At 59.0% G+C, this 16,550-nt stretch overlaps 2 protein-coding genes across 11 annotated transcripts in view; one reads left to right on the forward strand and one right to left on the reverse strand.

Annotated features, from left to right (window-relative positions):
• Window positions 1-417, forward strand: part of EPHX1 (epoxide hydrolase 1) — a 34,173-nt gene extending 33,756 nt beyond the window's left edge. For all 10 annotated transcript variants that reach the window (XM_080825002.1, XM_080824998.1, XM_080825000.1 and 7 more), the window contains one exon: window positions 1-417. In XM_080825002.1, coding sequence (XP_080681128.1) covers window positions 1-202 — 202 coding nt within the window. In that variant the 3' untranslated portion in view covers window positions 203-417.
• The window catches only part of TMEM63A (transmembrane protein 63A), a 25,505-nt gene continuing 9,340 nt past the window's right edge, over window positions 386-16,550 (reverse strand). The window contains exons 7-24 of the mRNA XM_080824993.1: window positions 15,015-15,157; window positions 13,907-13,958; window positions 13,586-13,694; window positions 12,441-12,511; window positions 10,535-10,615; window positions 10,228-10,351; window positions 10,005-10,138; window positions 8,752-8,889; window positions 7,485-7,638; window positions 5,463-5,569; window positions 5,249-5,335; window positions 4,851-4,913; window positions 4,288-4,450; window positions 3,840-3,945; window positions 3,239-3,406; window positions 2,512-2,627; window positions 2,140-2,205; window positions 386-1,472 (exon numbers count right to left, since the gene is read on the reverse strand). Of these exons, the coding sequence (XP_080681119.1) occupies window positions 1,347-1,472; window positions 2,140-2,205; window positions 2,512-2,627; window positions 3,239-3,406; window positions 3,840-3,945; window positions 4,288-4,450; window positions 4,851-4,913; window positions 5,249-5,335; window positions 5,463-5,569; window positions 7,485-7,638; window positions 8,752-8,889; window positions 10,005-10,138; window positions 10,228-10,351; window positions 10,535-10,615; window positions 12,441-12,511; window positions 13,586-13,694; window positions 13,907-13,958; window positions 15,015-15,157 (2,008 nt within the window). The 3' untranslated portion in view covers window positions 386-1,346. The remainder of the gene's footprint in view (window positions 1,473-2,139; window positions 2,206-2,511; window positions 2,628-3,238; window positions 3,407-3,839; window positions 3,946-4,287; window positions 4,451-4,850; window positions 4,914-5,248; window positions 5,336-5,462; window positions 5,570-7,484; window positions 7,639-8,751; window positions 8,890-10,004; window positions 10,139-10,227; window positions 10,352-10,534; window positions 10,616-12,440; window positions 12,512-13,585; window positions 13,695-13,906; window positions 13,959-15,014; window positions 15,158-16,550) is intronic.

Genomic DNA, 16,550 nt, shown 5'->3' on the forward strand with positions numbered 1-16,550 from the left:
GATCAAGGTCCACGTGCCCACAGGCTTTGCTGCCTTCCCTTGTGAGTTAATGCATGTGCCGGAAAAGTGGGTGAAGTTCAAGTATCCGAAACTCGTCTCCTATTCCTACATGACCCGTGGGGGCCACTTTGCCGCCTTTGAGGAACCAGAGCTGCTGGCCCGGGACATCTGCAAATTCGTGGGGCTGCTGGAACAGCGCTGATGCCCGTGAAGCTGGCTGTCACCCGCAGGCTCCCCAGCCGACAGCTGTCCTCCCCGCCCCAGGGCCTTCCCAAGGAGCAGGGAGACCCCCCTCTTCTCTTTGCAATGATGTACACCCCACACCTGTCCCCCGCCCCTGCTGGCCCCCTGCTCACTGTCCCCCTCCAGTGATCCCACACGCATGTCAGTGATGATAAATGATTCTATTCCTAAGAATGGCTGGAAGCAGGTGACATGGGCACACCCCGTCCCAAATGGGGAGCCGTCCCAGTACAGCTGGCAGGTTGGGTCTGGGTTGGGGAGGGGGGGTCCCCACTGGGAAGGGCAGAACAGGCCCGGGGGGGGGGGGGGACACCGGGATGCTCCACCCCCTCCTCATGTCCCTGGCTGCCCAGAACATGGGGCTGCTGGGGGGGGGGTGGCAAGGGACCTGGGCCACCACCCACCTGGCCCATGTGCCTCTGGCACCCCTTGGAGGCAGTGGGAGGCTGCCAGTCCCCATCCCCACAGGGAGAAAAAGGAAGGGGCCACCTGTCCTTCCAGCCAGGGTTGCAGCCCACCCAACCCGGCCTGGCCCACTGCCTGCCTGTTCCCACACCCCCTCCCGGATCAGAGGGGGAGGCCTGGACACCAGCCATCATCTGGACCCCTCTCCAGCTGGGATCCGCTGCAGGCTTTTTGGTTATTGGCTAGTTGAGGGGTCTTCTGGTGCTGGGCAAGTCGCGTGTCCTCCCTGGTACCAGATTCTGTCACCACAGCAATGGGGCTGTGGGTGCACAATTCCAATACGGGATTCTGCCCCAAATCCCCAGGGACGGCATCCCAGCTACAGAGCTGGACGTTTGTGCGGGAGAGGGACCTGTAAATGAGCCGGGCTCAGAGCTGCTCAGCTCCCGTCCCCTCTGCCGTGGCCAGAAAGGCCAGCACTCACCACCCAATGGCAGTCCCAGCCTGCCTCCTCAGCCAAGGGCAGGAACACCTTCCTGGTTCCATCGTTTAAGAGCAGCTGTGCTTAAAACTGGTGGGAAGTCATCCTGGGCTCGGCTGGGGCCTGAGTCAAGCCGCCTTCCCGCCTGGGTCTCCTCTCCTGGCTCTGAGCCTGGCCCGGCAGCCCTCAGGCCTCCTGGTAGGCAGGTATGCTGCTGTCACTGTCCCCGGGACCCTGGGACAGTCTCGCTGATGCTGTGGATGGCGCCATAGGTCTGCTGCTGCTGCGGGGACAGGGCTGTTCTCTCTGAGGACAAGCCGCTCAGAATCCGGGGCACGTAGGGCTACCAGCAAACGGAGAAGGAGGGACTGAGTGCTTGGAGCCGGGGGTGCGGGGGGAGCCGGGCACGAGACTCCGAACCCGCTCCTCCCCTGCTTCCTGCTGCGAGGCCCCAGAGCCCAGTGAAGAAGGGGACTCGAGCCCTCCACCTGTCTGCCTCCTCCCCTGTCTGCAGGGGCAGGTGACTTTCCGAGAACCCTCTCTCCACTGGGGCTGGTCCGAGGACAGACACAGTCACAGGAGCACCCGGCCCAGGGAAGGGAGGGGCAGGAGAGAAGGCTGCTCCACCCTGGGTCTCTGGCAGGGACCCTGGGGGCCTCCCACAGCAGGCACTGGGGCCACCCCGTTTCCTGTACACTTCCGCAGCCACAGGCCCCTACCACACTGCCCCGGGAGAGGCCTGAGCGCAGGGGGCATGAAACCTGCAGAGAAGGAACCAGGGCCTGAAACCGGAACCAGGGGGTGGGGCGGCATCTTGGCCAAATGTGGCTTCACGGGCATCAGCGATTACTTCTGAAATGTGGCTTCACTAGTGCGGGTGAAGCATCCTGTGGGACTAGGGATTCCTTCTGGAACCATGGCTGCCACGTGATCAAAGCACTTTTGTGCCCCCCCCGGCCCCGCCCCAGGGAGCCCCCCAGGCTGGTGGCTGGGGAAGAAGGAGAACTTACCGTGAAGGCCGCTGGCCTGGGGGCATCTGCCTCACTTCCCCTGTCACTGCCGCCCGAGTCCTCCGTCTGCAGATGACAGCAAAGACTCACCGTGATCAACAAAACCCATCTCCCTGAACCAGCAGCCTTGGAACAAACCGACCTTTACCACCCGGATGACAGTACTGGTGGGCACCAAGCTCCCTGCAGCAGGTGGGGGGAGCGGGCCGCGCAGGGGGTTGGGGGGGAGGGAAGCCGCACATCGCACCCAGCCACCCGTGCCTTCCCCAAGGATAAACAAAACATGGACAAGACTGCTGACAGGTTGGGCTGTGACGAGGTGGGGACCGCCCCCACCCCCTCCCCCACCCACGTCCCTGTGGAACCCCTTACCCTGTAGTTCAGAGGGCTGAGGTGCTTGAAGCATCCGAAGCAGGTGTAGGCCACACAGACCAAGATGGTGAGCAGCACGACCAGGAGCGTAAACAGGGTGAGGGGGGCCCTCAGACCTGGGGACAGAGGGACGCCAGCCGTGCTGGGGGGAGAGGTGCCACAGCTGGTGCGGCAACCACATAGGAACTCTCCCGCGGCCAGGAGGGTGTCGTCTAGCCAGGAGCAGCTGGAGGGGGACCCGCTGAATGGCTGGCCTCATCCCTGGTCAGATTTCAGGAGCTGGGACCCCAAGCCCCGCTTCCTTGCTGGGCCGGCTCCCTGGCAGCTCCGTGCCCTGGGCTAGGTGGGATGGAGGCCCCCTCGCCCGACCAGGGCTCGGTCACAATCCTTCTGCCTTTTTTATTGGCCTGAGAGTGTCCGCTTCTCCTCCCACGGGCCCCCACTTCTGCACTGTGCTGATGACCTGGGCCCACCCACACCCCAAACGGCAGCCTACACCGACTTGCCCTCTCTGGTTCAGGCCTTCTCTGTAAGGTTTCTCTACTGACTTGGGGTCCCCGGGGTCCCCCGGGCTCCAGCCAGCTCCGGCCCTGCTGCCCCCACCAGCCCTTGCCCGGGACCCACGTTCCAATAGGGCACCCCAGTGAGAGATCCGACCAGCCGGTGTGCATGCAGCACCGTGAGCCCCCCACCCCCACAGCCCGCCCTGGTCAGAAGGGCCCCTCACCCAGGCGCAGGAAGGAGAAGAAACAGAGCCAGAAGAGGCACAGGATGGGCGCAGCCAGAGCCTGGTTCACGGCTGCCAGGTGGATCCTCTTCTCTAGCTTGGCCGGGAGGTAGGCAAAGTAGAGGTTGTGCCGGTCCACCATGTGCTTGAGCAGGATGTAGATGAGGCCTGCGGAGGTGGGGCTGTGAGCAGCAGACCCTGCTGGACCACCCCAGCCACGGGCCCACCACCTCCTGCTTCCTGGGACTGGCTCCGTGGCCTGCCCATTTGGAACCCAAGTAGTATGTCTAATGTATAAATATATACATATTTTGGTGCCGAAACCTGGGAACCTGATGTTTACTTTAGTGGCAAGACCTTGGTCTCCAAGGTCACACGGTCCCCAATCCAAATCCGGGTCTGCTCCTCACTCCGTCCCACTTCATCACTGGGTTTCATCAGTCAAAGGGGAACAGAAACCACACCTGCCTCGCAGCCCGTGTGGCACGTGGCGGCGAGATCCCGGTGGCGTGCAGCGGTGCGGGCCTGGCTGAGCGCGGGCGGTCCGCTGCAGAGCCGTTCTGACGGAGGGTGACCCGGCACCCCACCCCCAGCCACTCACCGAAGGGTGCGATGATGGGGCAGGTGATGCTGTAGGCCATGATGACCGTGAAGACACACAGCACCCACGCGTACATGGCGCCAAACTCATACTGGAAGGCCTGGGTCTGGGTGGAGGGGCGAGGAGCTCAGTCCGGGCTGCCGGGGGACAACACGCGGACAACTTCCAAAACAGGAGGTGCACAGCTACCCCCACCTCTTGGGGTCCCTTTTGCCCTCCGCAAACCCCCAGCCTCACTGGGCTCCCACCCAGGCCACCCAGGGCCACGAAGGATTCGCGGGCCTTTCGTGTGTCTCTCATTCTGATCAGGGGTGCTCAGGACAGACAGACAGTGACCCCAACCCGCAGGCTTCAGGGTCAGGCCCCCCACGGAGCCACACAGCATGGCACGGAGGCTGGGGTCCTGGGGGCAGTCTACATCCAGGCCCCGCCCGCTGCGCCCCTGTACCTGCTTGACATTCCTGCGGTCGGCTGCTGTCTTGGCCATGAACATGCGGAAGGTGTAGAGCACCAGGCCTGGCAGCCGGAGCAGCTCCATCCCGTTGCCGATGAAGGCCGAGGCGATGACGTAGTTCACAAAGAAGGCACCCTGGTCGGGCAGGAAGACGCACCTGTGGGGCCACCGGTGGGTGGGGGGTGAGCTGAGGCCGGGAGCCTCTCTCCCACCACGGAAGGTGCCTCCAGGGCTCATTATTCCTCCCTCCCCAAGTGACTCCATTCTCAGGAATAAGTCTCAAAGAACGAACAAGACGGCCACTAATGGAGTTCCGCCCTCAGAGATGACCCGCATTTAGGCACAGTTGGCACAGAGTGGATCCCCTCCCCCGGTGCCCGCCGAAGGCTCTGCCCGGGCTGGGAGGGGTGCTGGGGAGGTGCCGGGCCCCGGGGCCGCTGGAGGAGAGGACTGTCCCAGAGTGTGCTCTGGACCACCCCCCCCACTGCCCCAGCCGGGTCCCAGGGGGACGTGTCCCAGGGACGGTGGCTCCCAAATGCGGTGCAGCCGACACCTACTCCAGCCTGATGTAGCCTTCCGAGGAAGTTTTGTCAAAGAGCCACCGGAAGAAAAAGTCCAGACTGGGGGGAAAAAAAACGAGTGCCATGAGAATTTCTGTCCAGCGCTCGCTGCGCTCACCAGGCGTTTTCACATTTTTCTGCTCAAAGCATCAGGCAGGACCTCCAGGTCCATGTTCCTTGTCTAAGATGCCGCTTAACTGCAGGTTACCCGGTCGGGCCGCTCTCCCAGCAACTCCCTCCCTTAAAACAGATTCTCCGTTCCCTACAGGGAAGGTCCAAGCTCCGTTTTGCTCTCAAGCTTCATTTAAGGAAGATACCTCATCTCCAGAAGAATCCCTGAGCCCCACAGCACCCCGAGTGGGACATGAGCTCCGAGAGGTGGCGGCAGGGGGTACCTGGTGAGGCCCAGGGAAGGCAGGATCAGCACCATGAAGATCAAAAATATGTAGACTTTTGACATCATGATCCGGTTCTCTCCAGACCTGCAGGAAGCCGTGGGTGGGTCCTCCCAGCCCCCAAGGTGCTCCATGTGCCCGGAAGGCCCCTGCTGGGGGTGGGGGGGAGCCCTGCCCTGGGGGTGGGGGTCGGGCACTGGCAGTGCTCACTCACTTGGTCCAGTGAGACTCCAGCAGCGTGGAGTAGTACACGATGGTGGGGAGCAGGGCCGAGAAGGACCAGAGCAGGAGGGTCGGGAAGAACTGGCTAATGATGGGGTCCTGGAACACAAGGGCCACGGAGGAGACAGGTGGAGGGGCCATGGGCACCGCGACGCGGTGACATCCCCCGGAGCTGACACCGGGCCTGGGACGGGGTGTGTGTCCCATGACGTTGGCCGAACAGGCCGTAACCGGCCTGGACGGGAGTAAAGCTCTTCGAAGCGAAGCAAGGAACTTCACAGGCAGCCCCCATCACCTCTGGGCCCCCCGGTACACAACCAGCAGTGGCTGCCAAGGGAGGTGGGCACACCGAAGCTGAGTGGGAGGCGCCCTGGGGCAGCCACCCACTCAGCTCCCGCCTGCCCAGTGGGGGCCCCATCCCATGTGAGCCCACAGCACCCACAATTATCATCACATGGGCTTACAGACTCACCACTTTCCCTGATAAAATGAGCATAACCATAGAAAATCTGGTGAAAACCAAGTGGCATACTTCAGAAACTCGATAAAGGCCAATTTCTAGAAAATGCTACTGAATGAGGGGCCCCTGGGTGGTACAGTCGCTTGAGATTCCAACTTCTGGTTTGGGCTCAGATTTCACCTCTGGGTCATGGGATGGAGCCCTGAGTCAAGCTCTGCACTCAGTGGGGTCTGCTTGGGATTCTCTCCCCCTCTGCCCCTCCCCCACCTCCTCCCTCTCTCTCTCTCAAATAAATAAATAAATAAATAAATCTCTTTAAAAATGTTACTGATGGGGCGCCTGGGTGGCTCAGTGGGTTAAGCCTCTGCCTTCGGCTGAGGTCATGATCTCTGGGTCCTGGGATCAACCCCCGCATCGGGCTCCCTGCTTAACAGGGAACCTGCTTCCCTTCCTTTCTCTCTGTCTGCCTCTCTGCCTACTTGTGATCTCTGTCTGTCAAATAAATAAGATCTTTTTTAAAAAAAAAGGTTACAGAAATAGACGAGACTAAATTAACTACAGAACAGCCATGGACCAGAGATCTGGGAGGGGTCTGTCCTCCGAATGGTGGCCAGTGTCTGTAGATCCCTGTTTTACTGTAAGAAACCCAAACTGGTTTATGGAGAACAGAAAAGGGGGCGCCACTCCACCGGTCTACCTCCAAAGAACAGGCCTTGGCCACACGTCCCAAGATTGGCAAAGGTGTGAACATTTACCGGCTTTAATTCTAAGAAAAACTGCTTAGTGTTTGTTGTGTATTTCTTTACTTTCATACCACATCAGGTAGAAGAGCTCCAAGCACACATTAGCTCATGGTGGGTCCAGCCCCGCAGCCAGAGAGGGTGCTGAGGCAGGTGCTCTCACTCCAGCCGTTGGACAAAAATCCAAGGCTCAGAATTCACCAACCAGCAACGGCACAGCAAGGGCCAGCCCCATGTGCTTTCCCAGAGCGTGACTCACAGAATGCCAAGAGGAATTGGAAAAAAGAAAAATGACTTAGGGTCCAGCAGAGCTAATTATGGGAAACTAATGCCTTTTTAACCAGATGACCATTTAGGAAGTGTCTGGCTATTCTGGATTTATCTAAGATTTTAAAACTTCATCGGTTTCCTATCTAGGCTCAATGGTTTTGTAAGAAGATTATTAGATGCCAGAACATGACAGGGACAATTGCCATCCCAATGCATGAAGCATTTGTCACTCCTTTCTACCTGCCCCCCAGCACCCTCCCATGTAGGAGTCAGCCACCGGTCTGGCCTGGGGGACACGTGGGGGAGCTGAGTTGTGTCCACGGGGCCATCGGTGAACCTGGAGCATGATGTGGGGATGAGGACAGCCTGGCAGAGGCCCTGGCAGGAGTGTCCTCTCTGCACCTGCACCGCTGGCCTCACCCCTGCTCGCAGCCACTGCTCCCAGCTCAGTGCCGTCCCTTGGCTCCCGATCCGCCCACCACGCACGCCTTCTCACCACCCTTCTCCCTTCTCCTGCAAGAGGCCTTGCAGCACAGTCACTCACGTTCAGCTCGTGGATGGGTTTGGTGACATTGAACTTGTCTATGGTGGACAGGATGATGGAGGGCGTTGTCAGGAAAAACAGTCCCACGAAGAGCGTGAAGTTGATACCCAGCCACTGGAACCACCAGCGGAAGCCCTGGATGGACAGGTTCTTCCTGCAGGCGGAGGACACAGGCCCTGGAGGCTTATCTCCTGGGCTCTGGCTGCCTGCCATGCCAGCAGCGGCCCCAGAGTAGGTGGGTCAGTGGGTCAAATTTAGACACGGCAAGACACCGGGCAGAGGACTCTGGCAAGGGGCTCGTTTTGACCTCAGGGGTACAGGCAAGCGCTCTGTACTGACCCTCAGCTTCAGCCATGTCAGATCTGGGGTCCCTTTGAGCTCAGGGGGAAAGCAGGTTATGCACGGCGAGCATGGCTCCCCAGCCACAGCGTCAGGGCCAGAACCCACCAAAGAGGTCCCGTGAGCACCCAGGCGGAAAAACGAGGCTCCGGCCTAGGACTGCCCAGCCATGTCTGCTGCCCTGGTGACCAGTGACACATCCTCCCCAGCAGGGCCGGGGCTGGGTGCAGGGAGGGGGAGGCAGGGGACAGCAGGGCCTGGGCCCCAGCCCACCACGAACAGACAAACCACCCCCAAGGTTGGTAAGCCCTGCGACGCAAGGAGCAGAACTGTCGGAGGCCAGTGGGGAGGAGCACCTAAACGTTGATCTTGGCAGGGGGAGGCAGTACTGAGGCCAACTGTGCTGGGCCTCTCCTGGGGTTGTCCTCACCCCTGCATCATGCTCCAGGCTCACTGATGGCCTCGTGGACACAGCTCAGCTCCCCCGCATGTCCCACAGGCCAGACAGATGGCTGTCACCTGACCGAAGGCTGCATGGGGCCGGAGCGGTGGGTGGGGGACAGGGGACAAGAGCTGGAAGCCAGCCCTGCTGCTGAGCCTTGCAGGGCCCAGTCCCAACCAAGTAACATACTTGCATTTTAAAGATACTAAGTATGAAAAAGAGAAACACCTCAACTGAAAAGTAACTGATCATGTATAGAAATGATACTATTTGGGATAGTTTGGATTCATGGGAGTGAAGTCTAGGGCGTGGACAAGCCGCCCCCCCCCCCCCGCCCAACCAGCCGCACACACAACACGCCCCCCACAGCCCTGGTCCAGAGAGGAGTAGGGGCCACATGCCGGCCTCCCTGACTGCCAGCTCCCGCCTGGGCTTCCCAGTGACCAGGCAGTCCCAGCAGGCACCTACCCCGCCCCAGGGGCTCACCAGCAGATGTCCTCGGGGTAAGTGGCAAAAGCCACTGTCCATTTGGAGGTGTGGAGCTCCCCGCTGCAGGAGGACGGCTGGGGCTCCCCTTTGCACCGCAGACTCTGACACTTACAGGCGTTGAAGTCCTTCAGGATGCTGCCAGGGAAAGCAGTAGTGGCCAGGGTCTGTCTGGACGCCTGGGGACCACGTACACACATGGCAGATGGGACCCAGTGAGAGAGGGGGCCCCCGGGGCAAGGGACCTTGGCTTTATTAGTTTATTACAGGTGATGCTAAGAAAAGCCATGCCTGGCACTCTCTGGGGAGGATTCTAATCCCCAGAACAACTGAGTAAGCCAGGGAGGACTTCTGCTTCACGGATAGAGAAACTGAGGCTCCACCACCCAGCTGTGTGCCCCCTCCGTCTGACTGCCTCCCATACTGTTGCACGACCTCGACCCACGGCTCTTCCCCGGGCCACCCCCTCTGCCCACCCCGCACACTGGTGCACTGTGGGCACATCCTGTGACCAGGCCAGGGTCTCACCAGCCCTCCCCCCACTCCTTCCTGCTCTGATACCCTCCCCAGGACAGCCACCTCACCCCCTGCCATCACCATGCCCCCCACTCTTGCCTCAGAACACCCTCTTTCCACGGGTCCCTCCTGGCTCTAGCCTTGAGGCAGGGTCCATCCCTGGGCCCATGCTGCCCACAGAGAAGACAGGGGAAGGGGCATCTGTGTGGCCACCTGCTGTCACCAGCGCTCTCCCGATCCCAGGCACAGGACTGCTTTGGGAGCGAGCTCCCCATGCCAGCCTACATTCTGCAACCCTCCCCAGGCCTCAGCTCAGCAACAGGGAGTCCCAGAGTGCCTGGGGGGGTGGTGTGCATTTGTACAGGGTTGGGCAACCCGGACACAGAAGAAGATCTGTGGTCCAGAGCAGACATCTGAAGGAGGGCAGCATCTGTTCTGCTGGGCAGAACACTGGACAGAGGCAACAGGATCCCTGGGGCAGCTGGTGAGAGCCCAGCAGGAAGGTGAGTCTGCTTCAAGCCGAGAGGAGCTCAGAAGAGTCACCCCTGCCCAGCTATCACACACACATGGGCTGGGATGACCGGGGGTGTGCGACGTCCCCAGCCACACCCGGGGAAGGAGATGGAAATGCCACTCGCAAATCCGAGGGATGGGTTCCGCAGGACCACCTGCATCCAACAGGGACAGCAAGTCACCTGCAGGGGGACCAGAGTTGGCTGGGGAAGGGTCCCACTCACTAGGTGGCCATGGACTTCTCCTGGAAGGTGACGAAGGCCATCCCCAGTGGCCGCTCCTGGACCCGGCGCTCCTCCTCCACGATCCTCTCGGTCAGCCTGTCCTTCAGACGCGTGTAGTAAGCGATGGCGTCCTCCTGCCGGCGGACACACCCCCTGGTGACCAGGCGGCCAGCATGGGGGTTGGGGACTACGCAGTGTGCTCCTGCAGGGGCCGGGCCCTCACCCACTCACAGCCGGGCACTTCGCAGCAGCAGAACTGGCCACAGGGCCTGGGGTTGATCAGGGTCCACTGGCCTGTCTTTGCCCGTAGGCTCGTGTAATAGCTCAGGCTCTTCTCCGTCTTCTTCCTGCCCGGGGCGCGGGGTGGGGGGGTGTGGAGGGCGGTGCGGGAACGTCAGCCTAGGACACCAGCCGCCACCAGACCCCAGCAAGAGAGGGGCAGAGCCGCCCTCCTGCCTTCCCCAGGGCCAGCAGGAAGGAGGGTGGGGTCTTGGCAGGGGAGGGGGTCCCCAGGCCGCCCCCCGCCTTACCTCTCCCTGCACAGAGACAGCAGTCTGGCCACGTTGTAGCACAGCTGGACGTCCAACACCTCACATGTGGGATATGCGTCCCTGTGCCCAGAAAAATGCCTGTTGGAAAAGAGGACCCCCCCCGGGCAGGCGAGACCCCCAAATCTCCACGGCTTTTATTTTTGTGCCAACAGAGAGTTCTTTTCTCTTTGTCTTTTATCAACAGGGGAAATTTTGAAATTTAATACAAAGAGGCCTTTTCTAAGAGCATGAAAGTCACTGCAAGTGACAGGTTTAGACCCTCATGGCTTTAAGTCAGCGGGTGCTTGTGGCCAAGGCTGGACACCACAGCTGACATTCTCCACCCACCCAAGGGAAGATATTTATCGTTGGCTCTAGGTCATGTCGACCGTGGACCCCTGAAGTTCTATCCCATCTGTGACCCTTTTGAAGGTCACAGACCTTTCAGGTTTAATGAAAGCAAAGGACCCTCAGCCCAGAAAATGTCTGCACCCTCGTTAACCATCCTGGTAAGATTGTGTCTACTTGTACGCATGCTGTGCGCATCCTTGCCATTGACCAAGGACTGTTAGGGACTGATTTAATCCTCATCGTAACCTGGGAGGTTTCATCCCCGTTTTCCAGATGAGGAAAATTGCATTGGACAGATTATAGGACTTGTGCCCCAGGCCACACAGCTAGTGGCTGTTGAGAACCGCGATCTGCCTCTGGGCAGCCCTGCAGTACCGCGTGACCTTCCCTCCCCCGACACACATAATCCACCCCCGCCATATGCCAGGCACACTTCTGGGTACATCTTTGTGAGGGACAAAGCCCACCACATGTCAATCATTGTTTTGAACAGCAGGACAAGCCCGGGGCCCAGGAAGATCACCGGGGAAGAGAACCCCAGCGTGAGCACCCCAGCCACAAGGCAGATGCCAGGTCGGGTCCCAGGGGTTGCTGCAGCCCCATGCACCAAAAGAGCCACCTCAACTGGGAGAGCTCCGACCCAGGGTCTGTGCGGTAGGAGGGAGCTTTTCTTGGCTAAGGCTATACAACAAATGACACAATTGCTTTCCATGCTGCCCAGCAGGGTCCCTCAGGAGCTGTTTCAAGGAACAGAGAAAAAGGACGCCAGTACGGTGTTTACATAAAAGAGTACTTCTAAAATACTTGGAGCTGCTGAAGAGGTTAGTCAATAAGTTGTAAACACTCGCTTTACACCTCTGCGTAGTTCACAAATGGTGCCAAGCTACATGGTCTTCTGCCCCAGCCCGCTCTACAGATTACTGGCCACTGAGCTGGTGGGAGTGAGGACAGACTGAAGCCGGCTCCCTCACCTGCAGCCCACGGGGTCCAGGGGCCTCTGCACCTGTTCTGTGCCCCCCCAATCCTGCTGCTTCACTGCTGACCCTGCGCACACCTCCTCCCCACCCCACCACCTGCAAGAGTCCTGGGGCAGGTGCTCAGCGAGCACCGTGGAGAAGGAGGTCCTGCCAGGGAGAGCTTGGACTCACTGAATGGTGAACTCTGTGAGGACAGGGCCCTGGACACACGTGTCCCCTGCCCAGATGCCTGTGCATGGAAGAGCCAGCCCCGGGCGCTTCTCTTTGGAGCCAAGCTCTGTCTCGGGCATCAGACTCTGCACAGCTGATGCCAAGGCGCCCAGGGGAGGTCATCTTCCTGGTGCTCTCCAGCTGTTTATTTGTCCCTACACCTTGGCCTCCCCTCCAGCTACTATGGTCACCTGGGGTGGCCATGGTGGCAGGCAGAGGACAGGCCAACCCAGCTGGAAACCTTGCATGCCACCAGCAGCCACGTGATGCCCATGTGGCAGGGCCAGGCCCTGCTCGAGGTCTCCCAGTCCCCAGACAGGACATGGAGCGCTCCCCTAAGGCACTTGTCGCACCGCAGCCCTGCTCACCGGAAGTGGTTCTCCACGGTCTCCTTCTTGGTGTCTCTCGGGAGGCCCGTGATGAACAGGGTCCGCCTTACCTGCCGGAGAAACACCCCAGGGAGAGAAGTCAGAGGGGCAAGCCTGTCTGCAGGCAGGCGCCACTCTGCAGCCCTGTTCCAGCCTCCCCAAAGAACACAGTGGGAGCTCGGGAGGCTCGGGTGCCCTCCTGCCGCCTGGCCAAGGCCGCACAGCTGTCATTCCCACGGAATCGTCTTGCAGGCTGCACAAATAGTACCCTTCCACCGCAGTCCTGCGAGCCTCTCTTGCATGACAAGACAGGGAGAAGGAACCCAGAGAGGGCGAGTGACTCAAATGTAGTCATACAGCAGATAAGAGGGAACCCAGGCCTGGAACCAACTCACAGGCACTCCTGTGCCCCCATCTAGCTGTGGCTGACAAGGAGAGAGGGCTGTTCGCAGTCCGACCTTCCACGAAGGTGCTGAAAATCGGCAACCACAAGCCTGAACCCCACAAATTTAAGGGCTTAGTTGGCAAAATGGAGGGGAAAAAAATCTGTGTTCTAAAATAATCAGAATTGGGGGGCACCTCTGTCATTGACCATCTGCCTTCAGCTCAGGTCATGATCTCAATGTCCCAGGATCGAGTCCCACGTCAGGGTCCCTGCTCAGTGGACAATCTGCTTCTCCCTCTCCCACTCCCCCCTGCTTGTGTTCCCTCTCTTGCTATCTCTCTCTCTGTCTCAAGTAAATAAATAAATGAAATCTTTTAAAAAATAAGATAAAATAAATTAAAATAATCAGAATTCTTTTTAAAAAAGCAAAAGGCAGAGGCACCTGGGTGGCTCAGTGGGTTAAGCCTCTGCCTTCGGCTCAGGGTCCTGGGATCGAGCCCCGTGTTGGGCTCTCTGCTCAGCAGGGAGCCTGCTCCCCCCGCCCCACCTGCATCTCTGCCTAGTTGTGATCTCTGTCAAATAAATAAATAAAATCTTTTTTAAAAAAATAAATAAAATTAAAAAGCAAAAGGCATTTTTGCATGCTGACACGCCAGCCAGGTTCCACAGAGGCCCTCAATTTAAGCTCACTGCTCGCCGGGCCATAGGCCAGGGGCACTGCAGGGCTCCGACTCCCCCCTGCGCCCCCAGCCGCACTCACCAGGCTCTCTTCCTTGTACCAGATGGACTGGGTGTGGTGCCGCATGAAGCCTATGGTCAGGATGAGGTAGAGGACAGCAAAGATGGTGTGCAGCCACAGAAGGTCATTGCTGGGGGTCGAGGGGGAGCACCACCTGCCATGAGGGCTGGCTCCCGAGCCGGAGTGCAGGTGCAAGGACCGGGCCACACGCCCCTGCCGCGGAGGGGCTCTCGCACATCTGCCCGCTGGCTGAGGACTCTCTGGCCAAGCCTGGGCCCCAGAGCCTGCCTTCCCCTTGGTGGGTGCCCCCCGCACCCCCGTCAGCCCCCACCCCATACTCACTCAGTCTGCAGGTTTGCTATCGTCGTCCTCCCAAAACTGTAAGGGTCTTTGTCTACAGAAAAGGAAGACGCTTAGTCCCAGGATCAGGCTCGGGGAGGGGAACAGGGCCCGATCACCTCGGTGTGTGGCCTTGGGCCCGTTAGAGGACCTTGACCGTCTGTCCAGTCTTTCCAAAGCCCCATCAACCAAGGCCTCTGCTGAACCGACAGCTTCTTCCCAACCCACTATGTGGGAAAGTCAACGTTGGAATTCCTCTTACTCGGAGATTCCAGTGACACTCTTTGAAAATTTAAAATCAGGGGCGCCTGGGTGGCTCAGTCATTAAGCGTCTGCCTTTGGCTCAGGTCATGATCCCAGGGTGCTGGGTTCAAGCCCTGCATCAGGCTCCCTGCTCAGTGGAGAACCTGCTTCTCCCTCTCCCATTCCCTCTGCTGGTGTTCCCTCTCTCGCTGTGTCTCTCTCTGTCAAATAAATAAATAAAATCTTTAAAAAAAGAAAATTTAAAATCACCCTAAGCTGGACCCAACACCAAGCTGGGAATCACTGGGCAAAAGAAGTGCGTTCTTGGGGCATCTGGCCAGCTCTATCGGCAAAGCATGCGACTCTTGATCTTGGGGTCATGAGTTGGAGCCCCAGGGTGGGTAGAGAGATTACTTTAAAAATTTTTTAAAAAGGAAAAGGAAAAAGTGGATTCATGACGGCATTTTGGAAGCTGGCTTCCTGCAGTTGCTTGGAAACATTGTTCCACGCTCTGATTTTGACTTTGAGCATCACCAACATCTTCCAGATCCGCTAATTATGGTCTCTGGATTGCATGGGGGCAGGAGAGTGTAAAGCACGCTCCAAAAGCCCCATTTGACAAATCTTGGGGTTTTAGTCCTCGAACTGGGACAGAATCAGAAATTGACATAGGGGGAGGGAGCACAGCTATTGGCTGGGGGGAGGGGTGGGTTCTTCTCCAGACCTTGGGGCACAGGGGAGGGTTCCAAGAGTCGCCTTGAGGACTCCTCACGTCTGAATGTGAGCAAGAGTCCCGGGGTTCTGCCCTATCACAGGGAGACTTGTGGCTCTGCCTGGGCCCAGGTCGCATGGGATGAGGGGTCATTACCCAGCAAGTCGCCCGAGAGGTTGACAGGCAGGATGACGCACAGGGACAAGCAGCTGACCACCACCAGCAGGAAGATGATGTGTCTCTGGAAGGACAGGTAGTGGATGGCGTCCTCCCCACACCACTCCAGGATCTGGTCATCGCTGGCCAAGACACGCACATGGAATCTCCGTGAGTGGCAGTGACAGGCCCAGCCACAGGTGACCTCACTGGATTCTCGGGACCAGCCCAGGAGGTGGGTTCCCATCCCAACCCGGTGTTCTACCTACGAGGACATGGAGGCGCAGCCGGCGTCCCCGGTCACACAGCTTGTGTGGGGACTCCGGAGCCTGCCCCACAGCAGCACGCCTGGGAGCCATCTGTGCAGGGGCGAGGTGTGAAACTTAGTCCTCCCCCCACCCCACCCCGCTGCTATGAATAAGCAAAGCCACTGACAACGGGGCTGCTGGGGCTCTCCTCTTTCCCAGGGCTCCCTCGGGTCAGCTGTGAGGCAGGGGGTTGCCGGTCCTGGAAGCATTCCAGGGCTCTTGGGTCCTCTGCCACCCCTCCTCCTCCCTGTGTCCTGCCGGGACTTCACAGGGGCTCCACCCTTTCCTGGGTCCCATATCTGGAAGCTCCGGCTGGCTTGGGGACCTGGAAAATTCCAGAGGCTGACAGCCAGACCTCCGTGCCAGGAGGTAGAAGGGGAATTTCCCTCTTTCCCACTCTCCTGATAGGGAGGTGCCCCGGGGAGCCAGGCTCCTGAAAGAAGGTGGGAAGGGTAATGATGAAGACTCAGAACAATGAATTAGTGACGCTCATCCACAGTGTTTCTGGGGACGCACCTCTGACTTCTCACTGGGAGAGGCAACTTTAAGGAACCTGAGGGGCCTCCTTGAATGTCCGTTGTAATGTTGGCCATGAGCAGCTGTTAGAATTTAGTTGTAGCCTCAAAAATGTCAAAGTGTTGTCCTTTCTGAGACAGGAACAGGAGAAAACTCCAGGGAGTGGACATGGGAAACACGTCTGATACAGTGTCATAGTGACAAAGCAGGATACACGGCGGTCCCCACGACAGCCCTCCATGAGAAATGTGTGTTCCTGCGCGGGGTGGGGTGGGAGACTGGAGGGGACACGGAACCAGAAAAACTGGGCATAGGGAGAGAATCCAGCCTCAGAGCCGATCTGCCCACTGCTGTTGTGGGTTACCATGGAAATGATGAGTCAGTTTCCTCTGCCGCTCCTCTGGGTGGTAGTTGGGGGGGTGTCCCCAGCCCAGGGGCGGGGGCATGGCCAGAGAGTAGCCAACCAAAGACCACACCCTGGGCATCTCAGGGAAGGGGCAGGGCATGGAGGGTTCTAGGCAACCTCAAATTTGTTCTCACTGATTCTTTTCCTTATGTGGTGGACTTTTTGTGCGGAGTACATGTGACTTACAGTGTCAGGAGAAATGTCTCCTAGTGACACGATTCTGCAGTGATAGAGAAGGGTGGGGTTGGCAGATGCCCCTCTCCCACCATGTCATCCTGGGCCCCCTCCTATAGTCAGGGAAACTGA

The sequence above is a fragment of the Martes martes genome, assembly GCF_963455335.1.
Source record: "Martes martes genome assembly, chromosome: 15".
Lineage (NCBI taxonomy): Eukaryota > Metazoa > Chordata > Mammalia > Carnivora > Mustelidae > Martes > Martes martes.